Source organism: Emydura macquarii, unplaced genomic scaffold (assembly GCF_026122565.2).
Source record: "Emydura macquarii macquarii isolate MOO-44397 ecotype Brisbane River unplaced genomic scaffold, CSIRO-AGI_Emac_v2 contig_3390, whole genome shotgun sequence".
In the NCBI taxonomy this organism is placed as follows: domain Eukaryota; kingdom Metazoa; phylum Chordata; order Testudines; family Chelidae; genus Emydura; species Emydura macquarii.
In genome coordinates, this window is record NW_027133527.1 from 5,948,336 (window position 1) to 5,966,492 (window position 18,157).

The window sequence follows — 18,157 nt, forward strand, 5'->3', positions numbered from 1 at the left end:
AAATGTCAGCTCTGTTAACACCACTTGTTGCTTTGGGAGGAACATCAAGCATGTGTGCTGCTCCCCTGCGGTTGGATGCAGTGGGGGATATTAGAAAGGAAGGCAGTGGAGCAGGTAGATGATCCCAAGGTTTGCTAGGTTGGGGAATCACGAGTTCAAACCCTTTCCCCCAAATTTAAGTCCCCTCCGCTCCTGCCCTACAGGGGGAGGGGGAAGGAGAAACATCCCCTCCCCAGTAGCAAGAATCTCAACTGCTTCCTGATTGCAAAATACCAAACCAGCTGCCACACTTCATGGGTGCCCAAGCCCCCAAGTGCTCCCTACCCAGTTCCTGCAAGGCAATTGCCCATTGAACCCTTGTCCTCTCTGCTGGGATGTGGAGCAGGTCAGAAACGCGCAAGGACTCGGGCGGGGGGGGGTGGGCAGCACAAACTCCACTGAACTGAACCTAAATAACATCAGATGGCCAGCTATCTGCACTCACGCTGTCAACCACACTGCAGTGGGGGCTGAGATAGCAACGGTCACTAAAGTATCCTGGCATGGGTGTGGAAGGCCCTCGGCCGGGGAGGAGGGATGTGTTTGAATTATTATTATAATAGCACCTAGAAGCCCTATTGTGCTAGGCACAGTACAGTCAGGGTTTGTAAACTCTCAAAGATGACTGGCCAGAGAGATTCAGAGGTTTGCCTGAGGTCACCCAGGGAGTTAGTAGCAGAGCTGGGATTTGAACCCTGGTCTGCTGAGTCTTAGCCCAGTGCCTTAACCACAAGCCCACATCACTTATTTCTGTAAGGTGTACTCTACAAAGATACTAATGACAAATTGCCAGCCTCTTGGTGCCGTGCAGCACAGCTTTGAACGCTGCTCATCTCTGTATTGAAGCAGCGCAGTGCTGCTCCGTTCCTTTTGTTCTCGCCACAGCTCCGCTAACTCTCACCATCTCCTCTGGGATGTGACATTTGAAAGGGGCCAGGCACTGCTTCCAAAGCTATGGAAAATATTATCCCACAATTGCTTTTTAAACCAGTCTCCGGTTTCTTGCTTTCTCAGACCACAGCCTGCTCCAAAAGTTCAGTTCTAGGGAACAGTTATTTTCCCAGGACTGAACTGTTGTACTCTGAATATCTGACAGTTGTGCAACATGGAACCTGAAACCTGTACAAAGGGTCCTGTCAGGCGGGGCTGAGTCATCTCCTATTGGCTCGCTAGCAGCATGTTAAATATAAAACATATGGGGGCCCTGCATTATTGTCATGCTTATAAGGCCTGATCTACACTTAACAGTCAGGTTGCCATAGCTCCCTAGGGGAGGGGTGTGAGGAAACCAAACCCCTGACTGTGTCAACTTAACCCCACATGGAGATACAGCTGTGTGAACAGAAGAGGGCTTCTGTCAACATCGCCTGTCATTCAGAAAGGCGGTGTGCCTACACTGAGGGAAAAAACCCTTCCGGTGGTGTAGGCTGCATCTGCACTGCGTAGTGATGCTAACCTCGCTACGGTGACAGCTTTGCCGGTGTAGTCTTGGTAGGGTAGACATACCCCAAGAGACATGTTCTGACGTGAGTTTAGACAGTTTGTTGTGTGTATTGTGGTGGTGTGCGAGTTAGTGCTCCGTTGAACCGGTGCTATACAAACCCAGCACGCAGACAGCTCCTGCCCAAAGAGCTCACATGGACGTAGGGCAGGTGCTGGATTTAGAGCCCTGGAAACCAAAGTCCTGAATGAAAGGAGCTGCCAGAGCCGGGGTCTCTCTAGTCCAGTCTCTCATCTTCAGTGGTTAATACCGGCTGCTTTGGAGAAATGGACCAGAAAAACCAGGTTGGCCAAATATGCCACAACTGGCCGTCATGGGTGCTTCTCCCTATCTATCCTCTGTTCGTGTTGGCTCGTGCCCTGAAATGAGAGGGGTCAGGTCCCTGTTTAGTTTAATTATTTTTGTCCTGTCTCATTAAACTGCAGATGTTCTTCTTCTCCGTACAAATGTCTGATCATGCACTGAGTTCTCTTAGGCCCTTGGACTCTGTAATCCAGTGGCAGCGAGTACCAGAGGTTAACTATGCCTTGCACAAACAAGGATTCTTTAACAGTTGGGTAAGCGTCTTGCCTTTCAGCTGCAGCAGTCCCCTCTTTATCCACCAAGCAGACACAGGAATGCAAGCTTCCCTGCGTTCTCTGCATCGAAGCGCCACAGCCTTGATAAGGAAGGGGAAACTCATGGGGGCAGCTCTGTCTCTAAGGCCCAGTGAATCCTCCTTGTCTGCTCTGCTGAAATTGCTGTGATGCAAAACTGAACTGAGTGCCCCCTCTGGGTTTTCCATGGTATTGCACAGTAATGGCCCCCCACGCTGAGGTTTCCATCACTGGAGCAATTAACGTACAATACTGCATGGCTTCTCTGTAGTACGGGAAGCTTCCGAATAGCCATCAGATGGGTAACAAAGTTCTCCATCAAGCCTGGTCCGAATCTGAACTGGTGAACTCGAGGTGGCAGACTCTGCATCTCATTCCCAGTGCCCCGAGGCACCGGGTTCACATCAGGCACTTGCGTTTCCTGCTTAACGTACGTCTGTTCCACACCAGTCGTTTGTTAGTTTGGATGGGGGTCCTGTCGCAACTTGATGTGCCTCTTTACACTGAGAGATTGTGGGCGTGACGCAATGGAGAGCCTGGCACCCTTTCGCCTGGAAGATGTCACCTCCCCTAGGCCGAGAGAGGAAATGCAGCTTTACTTTCGGTGAGGTCATTGTGATCTTTCTGAGTAGTGAGGCTCAGAAATACCAGTTAGGGAGGCTTGCCTCTTCATTTGCTCTGTCCTGTCCCCGTCTCTGCCAACAAAAGTGTTCATGCATTTCTTGACATGGGTTCCTGGACCTGCCAGATAAACACCTCACTGTCTGGTGGTTGTTGGCTGGGCTTTGCTGTTTTCAAACACCCTCACGTGAGCTGCCCTACTGTTACAAACCAAGGCCTGATCCGCGCAGGGTGAGAACCACACCCACATGGCGCTCCCTGACGTCAGTGAGCGTACATATGAGCATTGAGATCTGCTCACAAGGGTCTCATCACAGGAGTGGGACCCAGGACACTGCGCTAACCCTGCGGTAACAAACCAGGACTCCAGCCCTACATTAAAAAGCCTGGCGATCACGCACCGTTGAGCCGAAACAATGAGGGCACTGCTGTGAGTTTTAAGTTCCAAAAGGGTTTGTGTCAAACCAGTCAGAAACGATCTGTTGAAAAGGTGGAGAAATACCTTCATAACAGCCTCTTTTTCCCATGGAATTTGCTAAAACAGTGAAATGGTTCCATGCCACCAAACACGTTCAGACAGCATCGGGCTTCAGCCGATGCTAAAGAAAACAAACTCTTGGAATTTCTAAAGATTGTTAGTGGGCAATTGTGTGGCTCTGCAAATTTGAACCTAGTGAAATAGCTCAAGCAGCTGAATAAGAGAACAGGAGGCTGGCAGCTTCTTGTCCTGAAGGAGGAAGGAATGTTAGTTTCTCTTTCGTGGGCTGGCCGGTCCAAGCTTTGCCTGCCATTTCGGAGCTGGAACTGCGAGCGAGATCCAGGAATCACCAACCTTTAATTGAACAAAGATTTCTCTCTTGGTGTCCTCTGCCATGCAGCTCAGAGCCCATGTAGGAAATCATTGTTTTTACAAAAACATACTAGCTAAACAGAAAACCTTTCTGCCTGTAGAGGGCCAGCCCATACGACATGGTTTGAAAACCCAGTTCCACAGCACAGAAAAAAAATAGCAGAACTGCCACTGATTTGCCCACAAGGGCCGGAGCAGGCCTCTATTGGCCACACTCTTGACGAGGGGCCAGCATTAAGGTCTGGTGGCGAAGAAGGATTTTGGCCCTCTGCTTCTTGAGCTGGGAGTTCTGGGGAGGCAGCGTACTCTGCCTCTGGGCACAGGGGTTACTTTGAAAATCTCAGCAGCAGTGACCCCCTCATCTTCCACCCCAGCTGACTCGGAGTGATGCGGCCAGGTCGAGGGAACCGTGCCAGCCCGTGTTTGGATGTAGGGAGGAGATGGGAGAATTGACACCTTACCTAATAAAAGCTCTTGGCTGGGATGGAACATGGAGTTTTTGCCACGTCCCGGAAAGGTGGCTTGGGAGGTCGAAGCCTCAGTATTGAAGGGTAAACGGAAAGCCCTGGGACCAGTGCTGGCAAGGTCAGCTCAATCCGCTGTGTACACTTCACTGTACAAGGCTCCTTCGATGTAGCTTTAAAGGCAGCGGTCCCGCTTGTTCTCTAGGGACACAAAAGCTCCCCTGCCGCTTTTGTAAGATCCGATTTGCTCTAGTACCTGTAGCCAAAATTTCCCCTCTTCCTGCTGTTGTGTACCCTCCTATATACTTGCTGCCACTCTCCACCCTGGGGTGGCTGCATTTCTGGGGTGTTGTTTGTATTGTCCAGAGTCTTAGAAAGCACTTTGGGACATGGACAGTAGCATTCTCTCTCATACTCATGCCATTTTTCCAAGTGGCTCTAGATCTCTCAGCCTTGTTTAAACTCCTCAGACTGCCATTCCCTTGCGGATAGCAAGGTCATTTATGTGAGGTCCATTTCCGGCTGCACCTTCCCATCGTGACTGCTACATGTGTAGGGAAAAGAGGCTGGGGGAGAGAAGGGGAAAGTGGCAAAGGATCTGCATTGTGGGAGAGTAGCAAGCAGGTGCGGAAGAAAGTAGCAAGAGGATATAGGTGGGCGAGGAGGGAGAGAAAGGGCTAATGGAGTTGGGGAGGAGGAGAGGATCAGGATGGGAAGATAAAGATCAATAAGCTCTGCAGAGAGAGCATCTCTTCTCAGTCATAGGTGAGAGGTGCAGCATCATGAATCTTATACTTTAAAAAGACTCCTGTGTATTGTCACTGGTGGGATGCTGTCTTCCTAAGGTGGACTTCTGAGTTCAGAGCTGTCTGTTTCCTCCTACATTTTTAGAAGTGGCTAATGATTTTGGATGTCTCAGTTTTTGGATGATCAACTTGGCACCTTTTAAAGAGACGTGATGTCAGAGGTGATGCATGGACTTAGAACTTTGACGGACGTTCTTCTGACATCCTCTGCCCCTGCAAAAATAACCAACCCTTCAACTTTTTGTTCTTCCTCCAGAGCAAACTTCCCATGACTAATAAATGCTGGTCTAGATTATGAGCTCAAACAAGAGCGCTCGCTACAATCGCTTCCCCAGTGGCGCAGCAAACATCACTACTTCCGATAACACTAACGGGGTAAGAGCAAAGCTGGGGCGAGAGGTGGGTGGGGAGGGGGATATTTCTGGCTTCTTACGCCCTCCTCTTTATTTTGACAAAATAAAGAAGGTGATTGAAAAATTGACCGTTGGGGTTGCAATCTCCACAAATAAAACCTTAGGAATCTTCTCATGTATTTTACCAAACGTTGAGTAGCAAACCCCAATCTGTGCAAGATCGACACGTGGTGACATTAATTCTGCCTGCATTTCAGACAAGAATGGAAACCACTTTTGGGCCTGCCTATTCCGCTGTGACCACCATCACGAAGGGTGAGTGTCTTGCAGCCACGGAGCCACTCCAGTCTTGCCGGAATGGCTCCATACTGCTCTTACTGAATTTTCCTTCCCTGCACAGTTTGCAATGAACCAAAGCTAGTCACTGCGCAACAAGCAACAAGATGCTGTCTCTGGTCACATTCAGTCCCAGCCCAACTTATCCTAGGGATCTGATCACCAGGCAGGATAGAGTTAAGTGTCTTTGGAAATACTTTCCCATTAATCAGACTTCACACTGCTACTGGGAAGCCCCTGCTATACCAGGACTGCATAGCCATGTCCGTTATATACCCAGTTCCAATAATGTTCCCGCCTCGTGACCCTCCGAAGCGCTTGCTGTTCGGGCTGATGTTTTCTATCTTTGCTCTTTGCCTGAATGTGAATTATTTGGGACAGTTTGAGCAAAATCCTCTCAAGCCATTTGAGTTCAGCAAGGAGGGGTGAGGGTGGGGACTGCACTTTCCCATTTAAAAAAAAAAGAAAAAAAAAAAAGTGCACAGGATCCAAGAAAGAACCAATCAAAAGTCCCCTGTAAGAAGGCCCCCAAACCAACCCCAGCTGGCAGGATTCCTAGTTCTCTTGTTGCTATGGGAAGCCGGCAGGCTTTCTCCCTATCCCTTAGGCATCAGGTCAGGGAAGGAGCAGCTTGCTGGAATTCATAAGGCCCTTACCTCAGAGCCCTGAGTTGGAGCAACCAAATTTACAGTCAGCAAACAACAGTCTAGGCCAGGCTGGTGTCTGGGGCCTGCAACCCGCAGCATCCAACATGTCTTCTGGTCCCCTGAGTGCTCGGCTTCCCTTTTCCTGTTTAAATAGCCCAGCGCCAGGGCGGGGCAGGGTGCTTCTTGACTGCACCCACATTGTCTTGGCTGGAAGCGCCAGATTATCCCTTAAAGAGGCAGCACCCCCACCACACACGGCTACAGCCAGATGGGGGAGGAGGACGGCATGAACATAGACCTCACGGAGGACCAGTGGCTTTGCTTGGCTTGACAGAACTGCTTTGGATTTAGCAAAGATCAGACTCTCCTACAGGTGACAACGGCATCGTGAAAGAAACACACACGTGCTGCATGCTCCCAAGGGGGCACAGTTAAGGTTATACCTGCCGCTGTACCTGCGGCATTTCCTGACTTTTGAGCAGTTACATTTGCAACCTTTGTGTAAGTCAGTAACAAGCTGATCTGTAGATGAACGTCTCCACTTCGGTCATAGCAGCCGTCCCTAGCGCCCCAGGAGTATCCAGAGCTCCCCTGATGTAAATGATTTGCAATGCGGGGCGGGGGGAGGGACTCACTTTGAAGGCTATTTTAAACCTATAGGTCTAGCAGAATGTCAGTTTATCTTTCTGCTGGGCCGGCTCCCCTAAAGGAAGCACATACCATAAGGTATTGATTGTGCTACCCTTCCTGTGACCTCCAGGGGAAAGTGGGGAACTCCCTGTTCCTTCTCTTTCGTTTGTCCTGGGTATGCCAGCAGCTCCCCTTGGGGAGCCCCCGCAGAGTCTGAGACACCCTGGGGTGTTAGAGAGAGCCCTTGCTCTTTAATGGCGCAGCGAAAAACCCCTAACTGTTTCTTTTGCTTTAAAGCTGACGGGACCAATACCTTTAAGCAGCACCGGAGGACTCCATCCTCATCCAGCACGCTCACCTACTCCCCGCGAGACGAGGAAGATGGCATGGTACGTATTGAACAGGAGTGACCTTTCGGATCCTACAGCAGGGAGTTACAAGAGAAGGGCATTTTCCGATTATCCCCTTTGAGAGCCCTCTGCCAGCTGAGTCTCTGTCAGTGCATGTGCAGTTCCTATACAGTCCAGGGCAGTAGGCACAGCTAGACCTGGCTGGTCTTTGCTTGCTTTATTGGAGATACAGAGGGGTGCAGTAGGGACCAGTGGGTTGGGCAGGTTAGTATCGCTGTCCCTGTTTGACAGGCAGAGAGGTGATCATGCTCGCTGAAGGTCAATATCAGAGTCCGGATTACACCTCCGAATTTGTGGCTGCCCCTAGCTAGTGCTCAGCCCACTAGGCCGTGTGTCTGTCAGGCCCTTGCAGTTTGCACAGGGTTTGTAGCTAGGGGCTGAGGTATGCGTGGGATTCTTCAGGCTGCAGCCTTATTTTTGGGGATGAAGGGCCTAATTTTCAAAGGCAGGTGCCAGAGTTGTGCGCTGTGAAGACCAGCTGCAAACTCCACAGACCTAGTCACGCACATGCATCAGCTGCTGTGTGGGAACATTCTGCCCTGAGAGTCCCTTGGTTATCCTGGGCGGAGAAGGGCTTGAAACAGAACTGTTTTTCTAAGGATTTGGGGTCACAGTTGAGGCCTGCCAGTCTGGACCAGGTCCCTTTTAAATGACGCAGCAGCACCAATCGGGTAGGTAGCTACGTCCACGGAAACTTTTCCGATTATCACCCCTAGAGGGGGCCTCTCGCCACACAGTGAAAATCTGGAACCAGAATCAGAGCTAGACAGGCAATGGTTGTGCCAAATGGGCTGTCCTTCATATTCATCCCATCCACTGGAGTCAGCGCGTTTTACCCCACCACGAATGACCCACTATGAAGTTCTTTAAAAAACTAAAAACCCAACACATTCCCAAGTCTGCCGGTAGCCTTGCAGAGCGGCACCTCCCTGTTTGTACCTGGCTGACTCACGCATATCACACACATCTCCAAGGAGCTTCCTCCTGAGGGATCAGGGGTTATCACAGTTGGAGAGCTACGCGGTTAAAGCAGACTTAGCTGGAGGGGTTTTGAAACAAACAAACAAACAAACAAAACACCCACTTTAGTCTGAGTGAACTTTGCCTTTTTAATTTCGATACAGATAGTTCTGGGCGGGATTCAAGGCTTGATCTTTCTAGGTACTGAGGATGCTGGCGCCCAGATCCTTAGCAGGGCTATGTTTGCCTAGCTCCACTGGTTCCTTGGATCTGGTCCGTTACTTCTGCTCCCCTCCCCTGCTCTTGAATGCGATGTTCAGCGTTCCTCTAACATCTTTTAAAACCCTTTAAAACCCTAACAATATTCAGACAGAAAAAAGATCCAGGCTGGGATTTTCAAAGGAGCCTAAGGGAGTTAGTTGCCTAGGTCCCCTTCTAAGTTGGGCTCCTAACTCCAATCAGAAGCAAACTAGACCTCGGAAGAGCTAGCGACAGTCCCTGCAGAAATGTGCAAGCCATCTTCCCTGCAGTGCAACACGTCAGGAAGCAAAAATAGCAATAAAAATAACGAACACAGGAAGCTGGTGACGAGCTATGAATGAGGAGAAGTGCAGAGCCACGACTGTGCCTGAAATCCCAGCCTGACTCTCGCTAACCCTTGCGCAAAGCTTCCTTTCCCTTCAGAAGGTACCAAAGTCTCATCAGCCATCCCAGAGGCGGGTGGAGGCGAACCAGAGCTCTCTTGGGAATAGGATCATTTTCTTTTAAACTGCGGGTAACGAAACCAGAAGTAGCCAAGTGCTGTCTTCAGGCAGAGCGATAACTGCTGCGTATCCTGCTGGGGGATGAGCAAAGGCTGTTCTGAAAACGGCACAGCATCTTCCTAGCCTGCAGGAATGGGACTGGGGTACAAACTATGGCCTGATTCTCATTTATACCACAGCTGATTTACACCGCTCTAGCAGTGTAAAAGGCCTTTAAAATGAGAGTGCAAAATGTACCCTCTTTTTAAGGCTTCATTACACACCCAGCACAGTGTGAAGTGGCCTTAGTGTAAATGAGAGCTGGGCCCTAATAGCTAACGCTGAGTACTGGGAAACACTTGACAATGGTGGACCTATTTCTGCCTTTGGCTATGGCTGCTCAGCTCCCAGTCTGCTTTTTGGGGGTTTCACCCGTGTGCCTGAATCTGCTAGGTTGTTAATTCTCCACGAAGGGAAATTGTGGGAGCTCCATTGCTTAGGTTATCTGAAGATGGAATGGATAACATTTTGAAGGATGTGGTGTGAAACACCCCTGCCTTGGCTGAGGAGGGAGTGACTGAACAGAGCCTCTGCTAACAGACCTCGTCCATCTCACACCTCTGGGAGAACCAATCTGTGCAAAGCAGTACCGCTGCTGTGTAGCAAGCCCCTGGGCCATGCAGGCCCTGCAGTCACAACCTTGCACGTTAAAGCCTTGCTCTGTGTAGGGTTGCGTACATGTGCATCCCTCAGACAACATTCGGGTTGGTCTGTCACCCTGGACGCTGAGTTTAGTTTTATTGCAGTAGCAGCGGGAGGCCCCACCAGAACACAGCCCCATTGTGCAAGGTGCTGCACGCATGCATACTGAAGGATATTCCTGCCCCAGAGCGCTTACAATCTGAATAGACAAGCCCAAGGGTGGGAGGGGAACTTGCCCAAGGTAGCATAGCAGGGAATAAAGTCCAGGTCTCCTGAATGCTAGGCCAGTGCCCTATCTGCGGGAGCATGCCTCCGGCCTGCTTTTGGATAGGCAAAACCTTGGTCAATATTTACTTAGAAGAAGTCACCTCCACAGACATTGATTTTGCTCTCTGTTGTGAGCTTTTTCCCTTCAAAAATTCTGAGTTAACTCATCAGTTATTACTCATGTGAGTAAGGGCTTGCAGAATCAGCCTTTGGTGCATATATTTGCAGGGCCAAACACCCTCTGCTTGTCCCTTCTCCGCCACTCTTGAGCCAAGCTAGGCCTGGGAATGCAGGGCTGGAAGGGACCTCAAGAGATCATCTACTCCAGGCCCCTGTGCCGAGGTAGGGCCACGTACACCTAAACCATCCCTGACAAGTGTTTGTCCAACCGATTTTTACAAACCTCCAGTGATGGGGATGCCACAGCCTCCCTTGGAAGCCTGTTTCAGAGCGGAACTACCCTGAGTGTTAGAAATAATTTCATAATAACTAACCTGCAGCTGAAGCTCATTGCTGCTTGTCCTGCCTTCAGTGGATCTGGAGAGCAGTTGATCAACATCCTCTTTATAGCAGCCCTTCATGTATATGGAGACTGTTAATAGCTTCCCCTCAGTCTGCCTTTCTCAAGACTAAACATGCCCAGTTATTTTGACCTCTCATCCTAGGTCAGGTCTTCTAAACTTTTTAGTCTTTTTGTTGCTCTCCTCTGGACTCTCTCCAGTTTGTCTATATCTTTCCTAAAGTGAGCTGTCCAGAACTGGACCCAGTTCTCTAGCTGGGGCCTCACCAGTGCTGAGTAGAGCGGGACAGTGACCTCCCATGTCTTACACATGACAATCCCGTTAATACAGCCCAGGATGATATTAGCCTTTTTCGCAACTGCATCACATACTTGACTCCTGTTCAATTTGTGATCCACGATAACCGCCACATCCTCTTCCACAGGCCTGCTGCCTAACCACGTATTCCCCATTCTCTAGTTGTGTGGTTTCTTTTTTTCTTTTTAAGTGTAGTACTTTGCACTTGTCTTTATTAAATATTATCTTGTTCATTTCAAGCCAGTTCTCCGATTTGTCACAGTCATTTTGAATTCTATGCCATTCTCCAACGTGCTTGCAACATCTCCCAGCTTGGTGTCATCTGCAGGTTTTATGATCATACTCTCCACTTCACTACCCAAGTCATTAATAAAAACGTTGAATCATACCGGACCAGGCTACCACTAGATTCGTCCTCACAGCCTGACAGCAAACCGTTGATAACTCCTCTTTGAGTACAGCCTTTTTCAACCTGTTGTGCACCCATCTTATAGTAATATCACCTCGTAGATTTCCCTAGTTTGCACGTGTAACACTTTCAGTCTTTTCTCCAGCAATCCATCCCTCCTGCTCTCTGCAGGTTTTTGTTGCTCCTCTCTGAACTGTTTCCCGTTTGTCAGTATCACTTTTGCACTGAGATGTCCTATAGTGCATGTCCTATAGGCTGTTCATTCCCCCCCGCCTTCCTGTACTGAAGAGTTTTCTCCATTGTTGCTTTAATGCTGAATTGGAAACTCCAAGGGCCAGGCTGATGGTTAATATTCCAGTGGCAACATCCCCTGCAAAGCCAATCCCAAAGAGCCCTGTGGCTAGCGCGACTGCCTGGATTGGTGCATGCAAACCCCAGTTTGCTCTCCCCTCCCAAACAGGAAGCAACAAAGCAAGGCTGTTCTTGAATTGAATTGAAGGAAGTCTCCACTCTTACGCAAAGACATTTGGCAGAAGTTAGATAGTGAGTGAAACAACAAGTGCTACTGCAGAGATTATAGGAACTGCAGAGCCTGGGAGTTGTCTCTGGGGCAGATTTACTAAGCTTTCTGCTAAGGATGAATTCCTAGGTACGGCACTACAGGGACGCGCAGTAAATAACTGCACAAATGGACCTTAAAGAAAGTTGCATGCTTGGCATTTTAATTTATTGGCGTATGTTGGACCTGTGCGATTCCTGAGCCCAGCTCTGTTTGGTGGGTGAGTAAGGTGATGCATACTGTACTGGCGATGAGATACATACTACTTCAGTCCTGTTTTACACTTGTCTAGGCCAAGCAATCTGGCATGCCAGATATTTGGCAGAGCACGTGGGCCCCTGGAACTGCTGTTGTGTGGAGGAGGGTGGGATTTGGAAGCTCTGTGGAGTGTGGTGTTCCTTGTAATAACTGGGTTGTTTTTTGTCTTTAACGTGGAAGCCGCCGATCAGCACCCCACGCCGTTCTGACTCCGCCATATCCATTCGCTCCTTACATTCTGAGTCCAACATGTCCTTGCGCTCGACCTTCTCGCTCCACGAGGAAGAGGAGGAACCAGTAAGTATTTTGATGTCTTCTTTAGAAGCAAAATGGAGACATTCAGTGTCAAAACGGCTTCTGTGCCTAACCTGCAGTGGGTGAATATGTCCTTCAAATGGAAGACTCCTTGTTCGGAGCGAATGTTAGCCAGCGGTTTGGTCAGGAGATTGGCAGTCAGGACTCCTGGGTTCCAATCTCAGCTCTGCCAATGACTTGCTCTGCCACCGTGAGCAAGTCACCTCATCTCCCTCTGCCTTAGTTTCCCCATCTGTAAAATGGGGGTGATGATAATCCTGACCTACCTCACTGGAGAGCTGCGAGGTTTCACTGATTCACATCTCTGAAGTGCATGGAGATCCTAGCTCTGAGGAAGGGTGCTACAGAAGGGACAGGGTTATGTTATCATTCTAGCTGTGGGTGGCAGTGCCACGTAGTCATCGCTGTCTTAGGCCCAGTCCTGCAGTTAGCGCTGCATGGAGTCCCTTGGATTTCACTCCAGCTCTGTGTGGATACGGGGATTTATCAGTTTGGAGCGCAGTACGGGATCGGGGCCTTATTCTTACAAGCGTTAACAAGAGATGAACCTGTGTCACAGAGACGGCATCCAGACTTAAACATCCCCAAGGCCAGGCCATGTCTGGTTCAAGGATTGGGCAAATGTGTGTGTGCCTCCAAAATCCTAGTGTGTTCAGGCTTAGTTTCTCGGAGCAATATATATTGAATCGTAAGTGACTGGTCTGAAATGTTGATCAATACTTACCTCTTGTTCTGCTTTGACCTCTGAGGCTGTGCTCCTTGCAGCCAGGGAATACTGCTCCCGAGCCCCTGAGCTTCCAGTCTAACTGGAAAACTAAAGCAGCGCTACTGCCCATCGTGGTAGAAGCAAAGTCCCATGTATTGCTGGAGGCAGAGAAATCTCCTTTCCTTTGGACAGCTCAGATACATGGGGGGAGGATATATTGTTTCTAAATCACTTTTGAATGTGAGGTGTCAGTAAGTCAGAGGCTGTTTCACCTGGAAGGTCTAAGCTCTCACTCGCTGCTTCAGTACGGCCACGATTCGACCAGGTGCTCCTGCCTAGTTGAGCAGTCCCTAAGGACTCCGTCAGCCTTGTAAACTATGAGCCAAAGTCTCTGCTGGGGTAAACTGGCACAGCTCCACTGACTTCAGTCTTACACCAGCTGACCCTGCCAGATGCTGAGTACCCCTAGTTCCCAGTGAAGGGAGTGGTGGCTAAGGGTCTCCGGAGGCTCACCCCCCAGAAGCTGACCCATTGAAATTAAACTTCAGCAGGAGATGAGGGAAGTCGAACGAGACCTTGTAGCCCTGGTGATCTGTTAGGAAGCTTTGGTCTCTTGTCTCCTCACTAGCCCTGAGGCTGCATTGCTGGTGTTTGACACACAGCTGCAGAAGCAGACCGAGGTCTGGCCTACACGACAGGCGCAAGGCAGCTTACGTTGATCTAGCTATGGAGTGTCCACACTGAAATGTCGCACCTGCCCATGTAACCACCCCGCTGCGCCATCTTCAGAACTCCACCTCCATGGCCGGCAGAGAGTCTGTCGCTGCAGTGTCAGTGTAGATGCTGCGTTACTTCCATCGGCTGTTACTGGCTTTCCGGAGCCATCCCACGCTGACGGTACAATCGATATTAGCACTCCCGGTGAGGCAAGGAGCAAGCGTGTAGACACGCGGGAGCGATGTAATTACTGCAGCGGCTGCATGCCAACCTAAGTTAAGTTGGCTTAATTTTGTAGTGTAGACGTGGCCTCAAAACTCTGCTCCCTGCAGGGCAGGAAGGTGGTTGCATTGTAACTGTGGAGAAGCTCCTGACTTCACCCTTGGTCTTTCTTTGTGTTCAGGAACCCCTGGTGTTTGCCGAGCAGCCATCAGTGAAACTCTGCTGCCAGTTGTGTTGTAGTGTGTTTAAAGATCCAGTCATCACAACCTGTGGGGTAAGGAAGTCCTCTTTCCACGTCACTAACATGGGCTTTGTGAATTAACAGTGTGGTGACCATCAGATCTTGGAAGCCAAGCTGGGTCTGTGCTTGGATGAGGGGAGACCTTCCAGGAAAACCCAGGGTGCTCCATGAAAGATGTTGATGATTAGTAAGTGGCTTTGTCACCCGATAGTCTGTTCTGAACCAATGCCTCGCGGAGGCGCTGTGTTGCCAACGGTGCTGTCTGTCAGATCAGATTAAAGATGGTTAAAAATCCCCTGGCACTTTTCATAGCGCATGTTCCAATCTTATTTCAGTTGGGTTTGTGACCCTTCACTTCCGGTCCTGAGCAGCTTTGCTGGGGAGCGTTTCTGCATTCCAGTAAATGGCTGCTGCGTTCCACCCCAGACATGGCTGCATTTTAGCGCTGGATAGAGTGTTCCCTATCTACCCAGTGTGGCATCAGGCTTAATTTAGTTAATACTTTTAAAAGGCTTTGAGACCCTCAGATGAAAGGCACAGTAGAAGTGCAAAGTATTATTAATTATTTTTATATACTCCATTTTATTATTTTAATAGTAGCTGTACATTATTCCTGCTTCTATGCCACCTGCAAAAGGAATATGTCTTTGTGGCAGTGTTGGGGGTATAATTCTCTAATGCTTGTAAAGTGCTGTGGGAGCCTAGTTAGATCTATAACCAGAGAAGCACATAGCAGGGTTATTATTAAGATAATGGTGACATTATCTCTCTTTATTTGAAGTTTGTTATTTTTCAGCCAGCCAGGAAGCTTGCCTCTCTGTACACAGTGCCCATGTTACTGTTCCAGCCAGCAACCCCTCAGGAAGACTCTGAGATTTACTAGTTAATATGGGGGGGAAAAACCCTCTGCTGCAGGAAACCAACTGGTTTCATTTGCAGCTCTTGTTTGGCAGGTCCAGAGGGAGAATGCAGCTGTGCAAGGCAGGAAAGGGAAGCCACAGCAGAGATGCAGATAATGTATTGCTGTGATAATAACTTGCAAATTCTCAAGTTACGATGCCAAGTTCTGGCCCTGTCGCAGACGCCGCAGAACCTACCGGGTGCAATTTGAACCCAGTGGAATGCTGCAGCGTTGGTTTTTCTCTTTTTCTGTTAGCTTTAGCCTGAGATTGAGTGAGTTGCTTTAGTTGCTGCAGGTTTCCATTGCACGAGGAGAAATGTAGATGTCGTGGTTTAAACGCTAACGATTTCTAAAGCCTTTAACATGGCTGGTTATAAACCACTTTTCCATTCTTCTAACAGCACCGCTCGCTCTGCTTTGGCCAGACATAAAAGCGCTCCAGGTGGATGGAATGGGTGCGGACAGATCAATTTGCCAAGTAGTACAGCCCAAGGGGGAAAAGGCTAAACTGTATTTTTCACCTTTGGATGCTTCTTTCATAAATTGTTACTCCTGTAATTTCTGTATTATAATGGGGGTGAGGGGAAGGAAATCCAGGTTGGTCTTCAGGGTTAGAGGAATCAGCGCACGAGATTCAGCATGGTGCAGAGCAAATCCTGCTGCATTCAGTGCAGGTGCGCAGTCCCTCTGCAGGTCAGGCCCCTGCTGTGGTTCTTTGTCTGGTTGTGCTATCTGGCTGTTCTCACACTGCTTGATTTCTCATGGTATGTGTTTGGGTGGACGCAGGGGCATGTTATGGTACAGAACAGGGAGCATATCTGCTGTGGCCCACACTCCCAGGGGCCTGGCCTCTGACAGCCTGGTCCGCCCACCTTTCCCCCCAGGATTATTTGTCTGGTAGTGCAGAGTCTAACAAGGGCTGTTCCTCTTTCCCTTCGCAGCACACGTTTTGCAGAAGATGTGCCTTAACATCTGGTGAGTACAAAACCTTCCTTGGATAATGCCCTCGACACCTCTCCCGACCGCCTCTCTGGGCCTTGCAGTCTGGCAATCAGTTCATCTCTTCCTCCTTTAAATATTGCAGCACGTCAGCCTTAAAGCCTGCTAGGATCTAGCATGGATCCCCCATGCTCACATCAAGGGACCAGTTGTGTCCCAGGCCTCTGGTAGCTCCTCAGATCAAGGCCCCGGAGCTCAGTGGGGAAGTACATAGCTCTGAGCTTTATTGGTCAGATCTCCGCTGGGTTGGCATCCAGGTAGCTCTCGCTGAGTTCTCCAAGCCCCATTGCAGCATGGATTCAGCATAGTCTGGAGTGGATTCCCTAGGGGCAACGTCTCCAAAGTCCTGGTCAGGAATACGGGGTGGATAATCTCCAGGACCATAAATGACCCAAGTAGTTTGACCTTTGATCCCCAGAGGGGACAAGCTAGTACTCCGTTCAGCCGCGCTCCTGGGAATAATTGATAGGTGTTTTGACAGAGATGTCACAAATGCCTCCTTTCCTCCTATGGCTGTATGCCGTGTCCTCCTCGCCAGGTCAGTCCCATGATATTAGAGAAGCAAGGTGGGTGAGGGAAGCTCTTTTATTGGACCAACTTCTGAGGCTCGAAAGCTCATCTCTCTCCCCAACAGAAGTTAGTCCAATAAAAGAGAACCTCAGCCAGCAGTTAGTGCCAGCTGCGCTAGCCACTGATTTTAGAGTCAATCCAAAAGTTAAGCACCTTGGAGCTTCTTCTCTTCCATACACTCAGTCCAGAAAGCCAGGCTTTCCCAGAGGCTCCGTCATTGGGCTGCTGAGATGGAGTAGCTGGTACATCTCTCTTTTGCACCCAGTGCTGTTCAAAACCGTCTTTCTCTTTGTTTGGCACAAGAACACGAAAGCCACTGTTCCAGCACAAGGCCCAGCCAGTCGGATTGCTCGACTTTCCACCTCTTACCGGGGAAGGCTTCCCAAGGGGTTGAGTAAAACAACAGCTCATTCTGTCGAAAGATGTTTGGCTTTCAAAGGAGAGGATTCCCCCATTTATTTGCCGATTGTTCCCTGTAACCTTGCATTGTCCTTGTTATCTCCTTCCCAACCAAGGGCTGTGCTTGGTAGGTGTGATTTTGGCTCTTTGCTCTAGGATCTATCCAGTGAACAAAGGCACCAGAGCGCTGTGTGGAAAAGCATCTGTTCCCTTTTCATCAGCGCCGGTGTGCAGATGTCTGTATTCTCTGCACACAAAGAAAATCAAAAGCAAGAGAAAAGAAATCTCCCCCTGCCTCCTCTGTCTGCTGAGATTGCAGAGACATGGCCGGAGCTGACATGGGGAAAGATGCCTAGCACAAATCAATAGGGTCTAAGGCTCTTTTGAAAATTCTTCCCTAAGTGATTTTGGAATGCCACCCCCCCCCCCCCCCAAAAAAAAAAAACACCTGGGATTTGTGCTCTGGAGTCACGTGGCTCTTGCAGATCTCACCCTGGAGCCCTGCGCTTGCTCGGGGTTAGTGCTGATCCCAGGCAGCCGTGCTCTAGGCTGTGCGACTGGCACTGACAGAGCCGACTCCTGCTCAACACAGGCAAGCTGCACCAGTGCAAATAGCTACGCTAGAGGTTTCCCCTGTTACGTTAGAGCCTTGTCCTGATGCAGCTATTCCAGAAGCTGGCTCTGGTGGCTGAAATCAGGACTAACTCCCAGAATAGATGAGGCCTTAGAGAAAAGAGCCCATGCAAACGCCACTGAAAACAGGCCCTCCAAGATCCAGCTGCCCTCTCTGCATTTGAAGTGTCTTAGCTAACCCCTCTCTCTCCCTCCACCCCCTCTCAGAGAAGTGCCCAGTGGACAACGCCAAACTGACTGTGGTCGTTAACAATATCGCTGTGGCCGAGCAGATAGGGGAGCTGTTCATTCACTGTAAATATGGCTGCCGGCCCGCTGCCAGCAGCAAGCCCGCTGCCTTCGAGGTGGACCCCCACGGATGCCCGTTTACAATTAAACTGAGCTCCCGCAAGTAAGTACCGTGTTAGCGGGGGCGGGGGCTCTGGTCCCGGCATATTGCTTTGCGTTCGCAACGTTATTTGGCTCCCATGGTCCTTCTGTCCGGC

General features: G+C 49.7%; 1 protein-coding gene across 6 annotated transcripts in view; it reads left to right on the forward strand.

Annotated features, from left to right (window-relative positions):
- Positions 1–18,157, forward strand: part of TRAF7 (TNF receptor associated factor 7) — a 44,084-nt gene that overhangs the window by 14,628 nt on the left and 11,299 nt on the right. For 3 of the 6 annotated variants that reach the window (XM_067534150.1, XM_067534152.1, XM_067534151.1), the window contains 7 exons: positions 5,134–5,252; positions 5,488–5,545; positions 7,141–7,232; positions 12,150–12,266; positions 14,111–14,203; positions 16,013–16,046; positions 17,880–18,063. In XM_067534150.1, coding sequence (XP_067390251.1) covers positions 5,172–5,252; positions 5,488–5,545; positions 7,141–7,232; positions 12,150–12,266; positions 14,111–14,203; positions 16,013–16,046; positions 17,880–18,063 — 659 coding nt within the window. In that variant the 5' untranslated portion in view covers positions 5,134–5,171. Of the gene's footprint in view, positions 1–5,133; positions 5,253–5,487; positions 5,743–7,140; positions 7,233–10,608; positions 11,932–12,149; positions 12,267–14,110; positions 14,204–16,012; positions 16,047–17,879; positions 18,064–18,157 lie in introns of those variants that run through there. The other 3 variants (XM_067534154.1, XM_067534153.1, XM_067534156.1) reach the window with 3 other exon arrangements.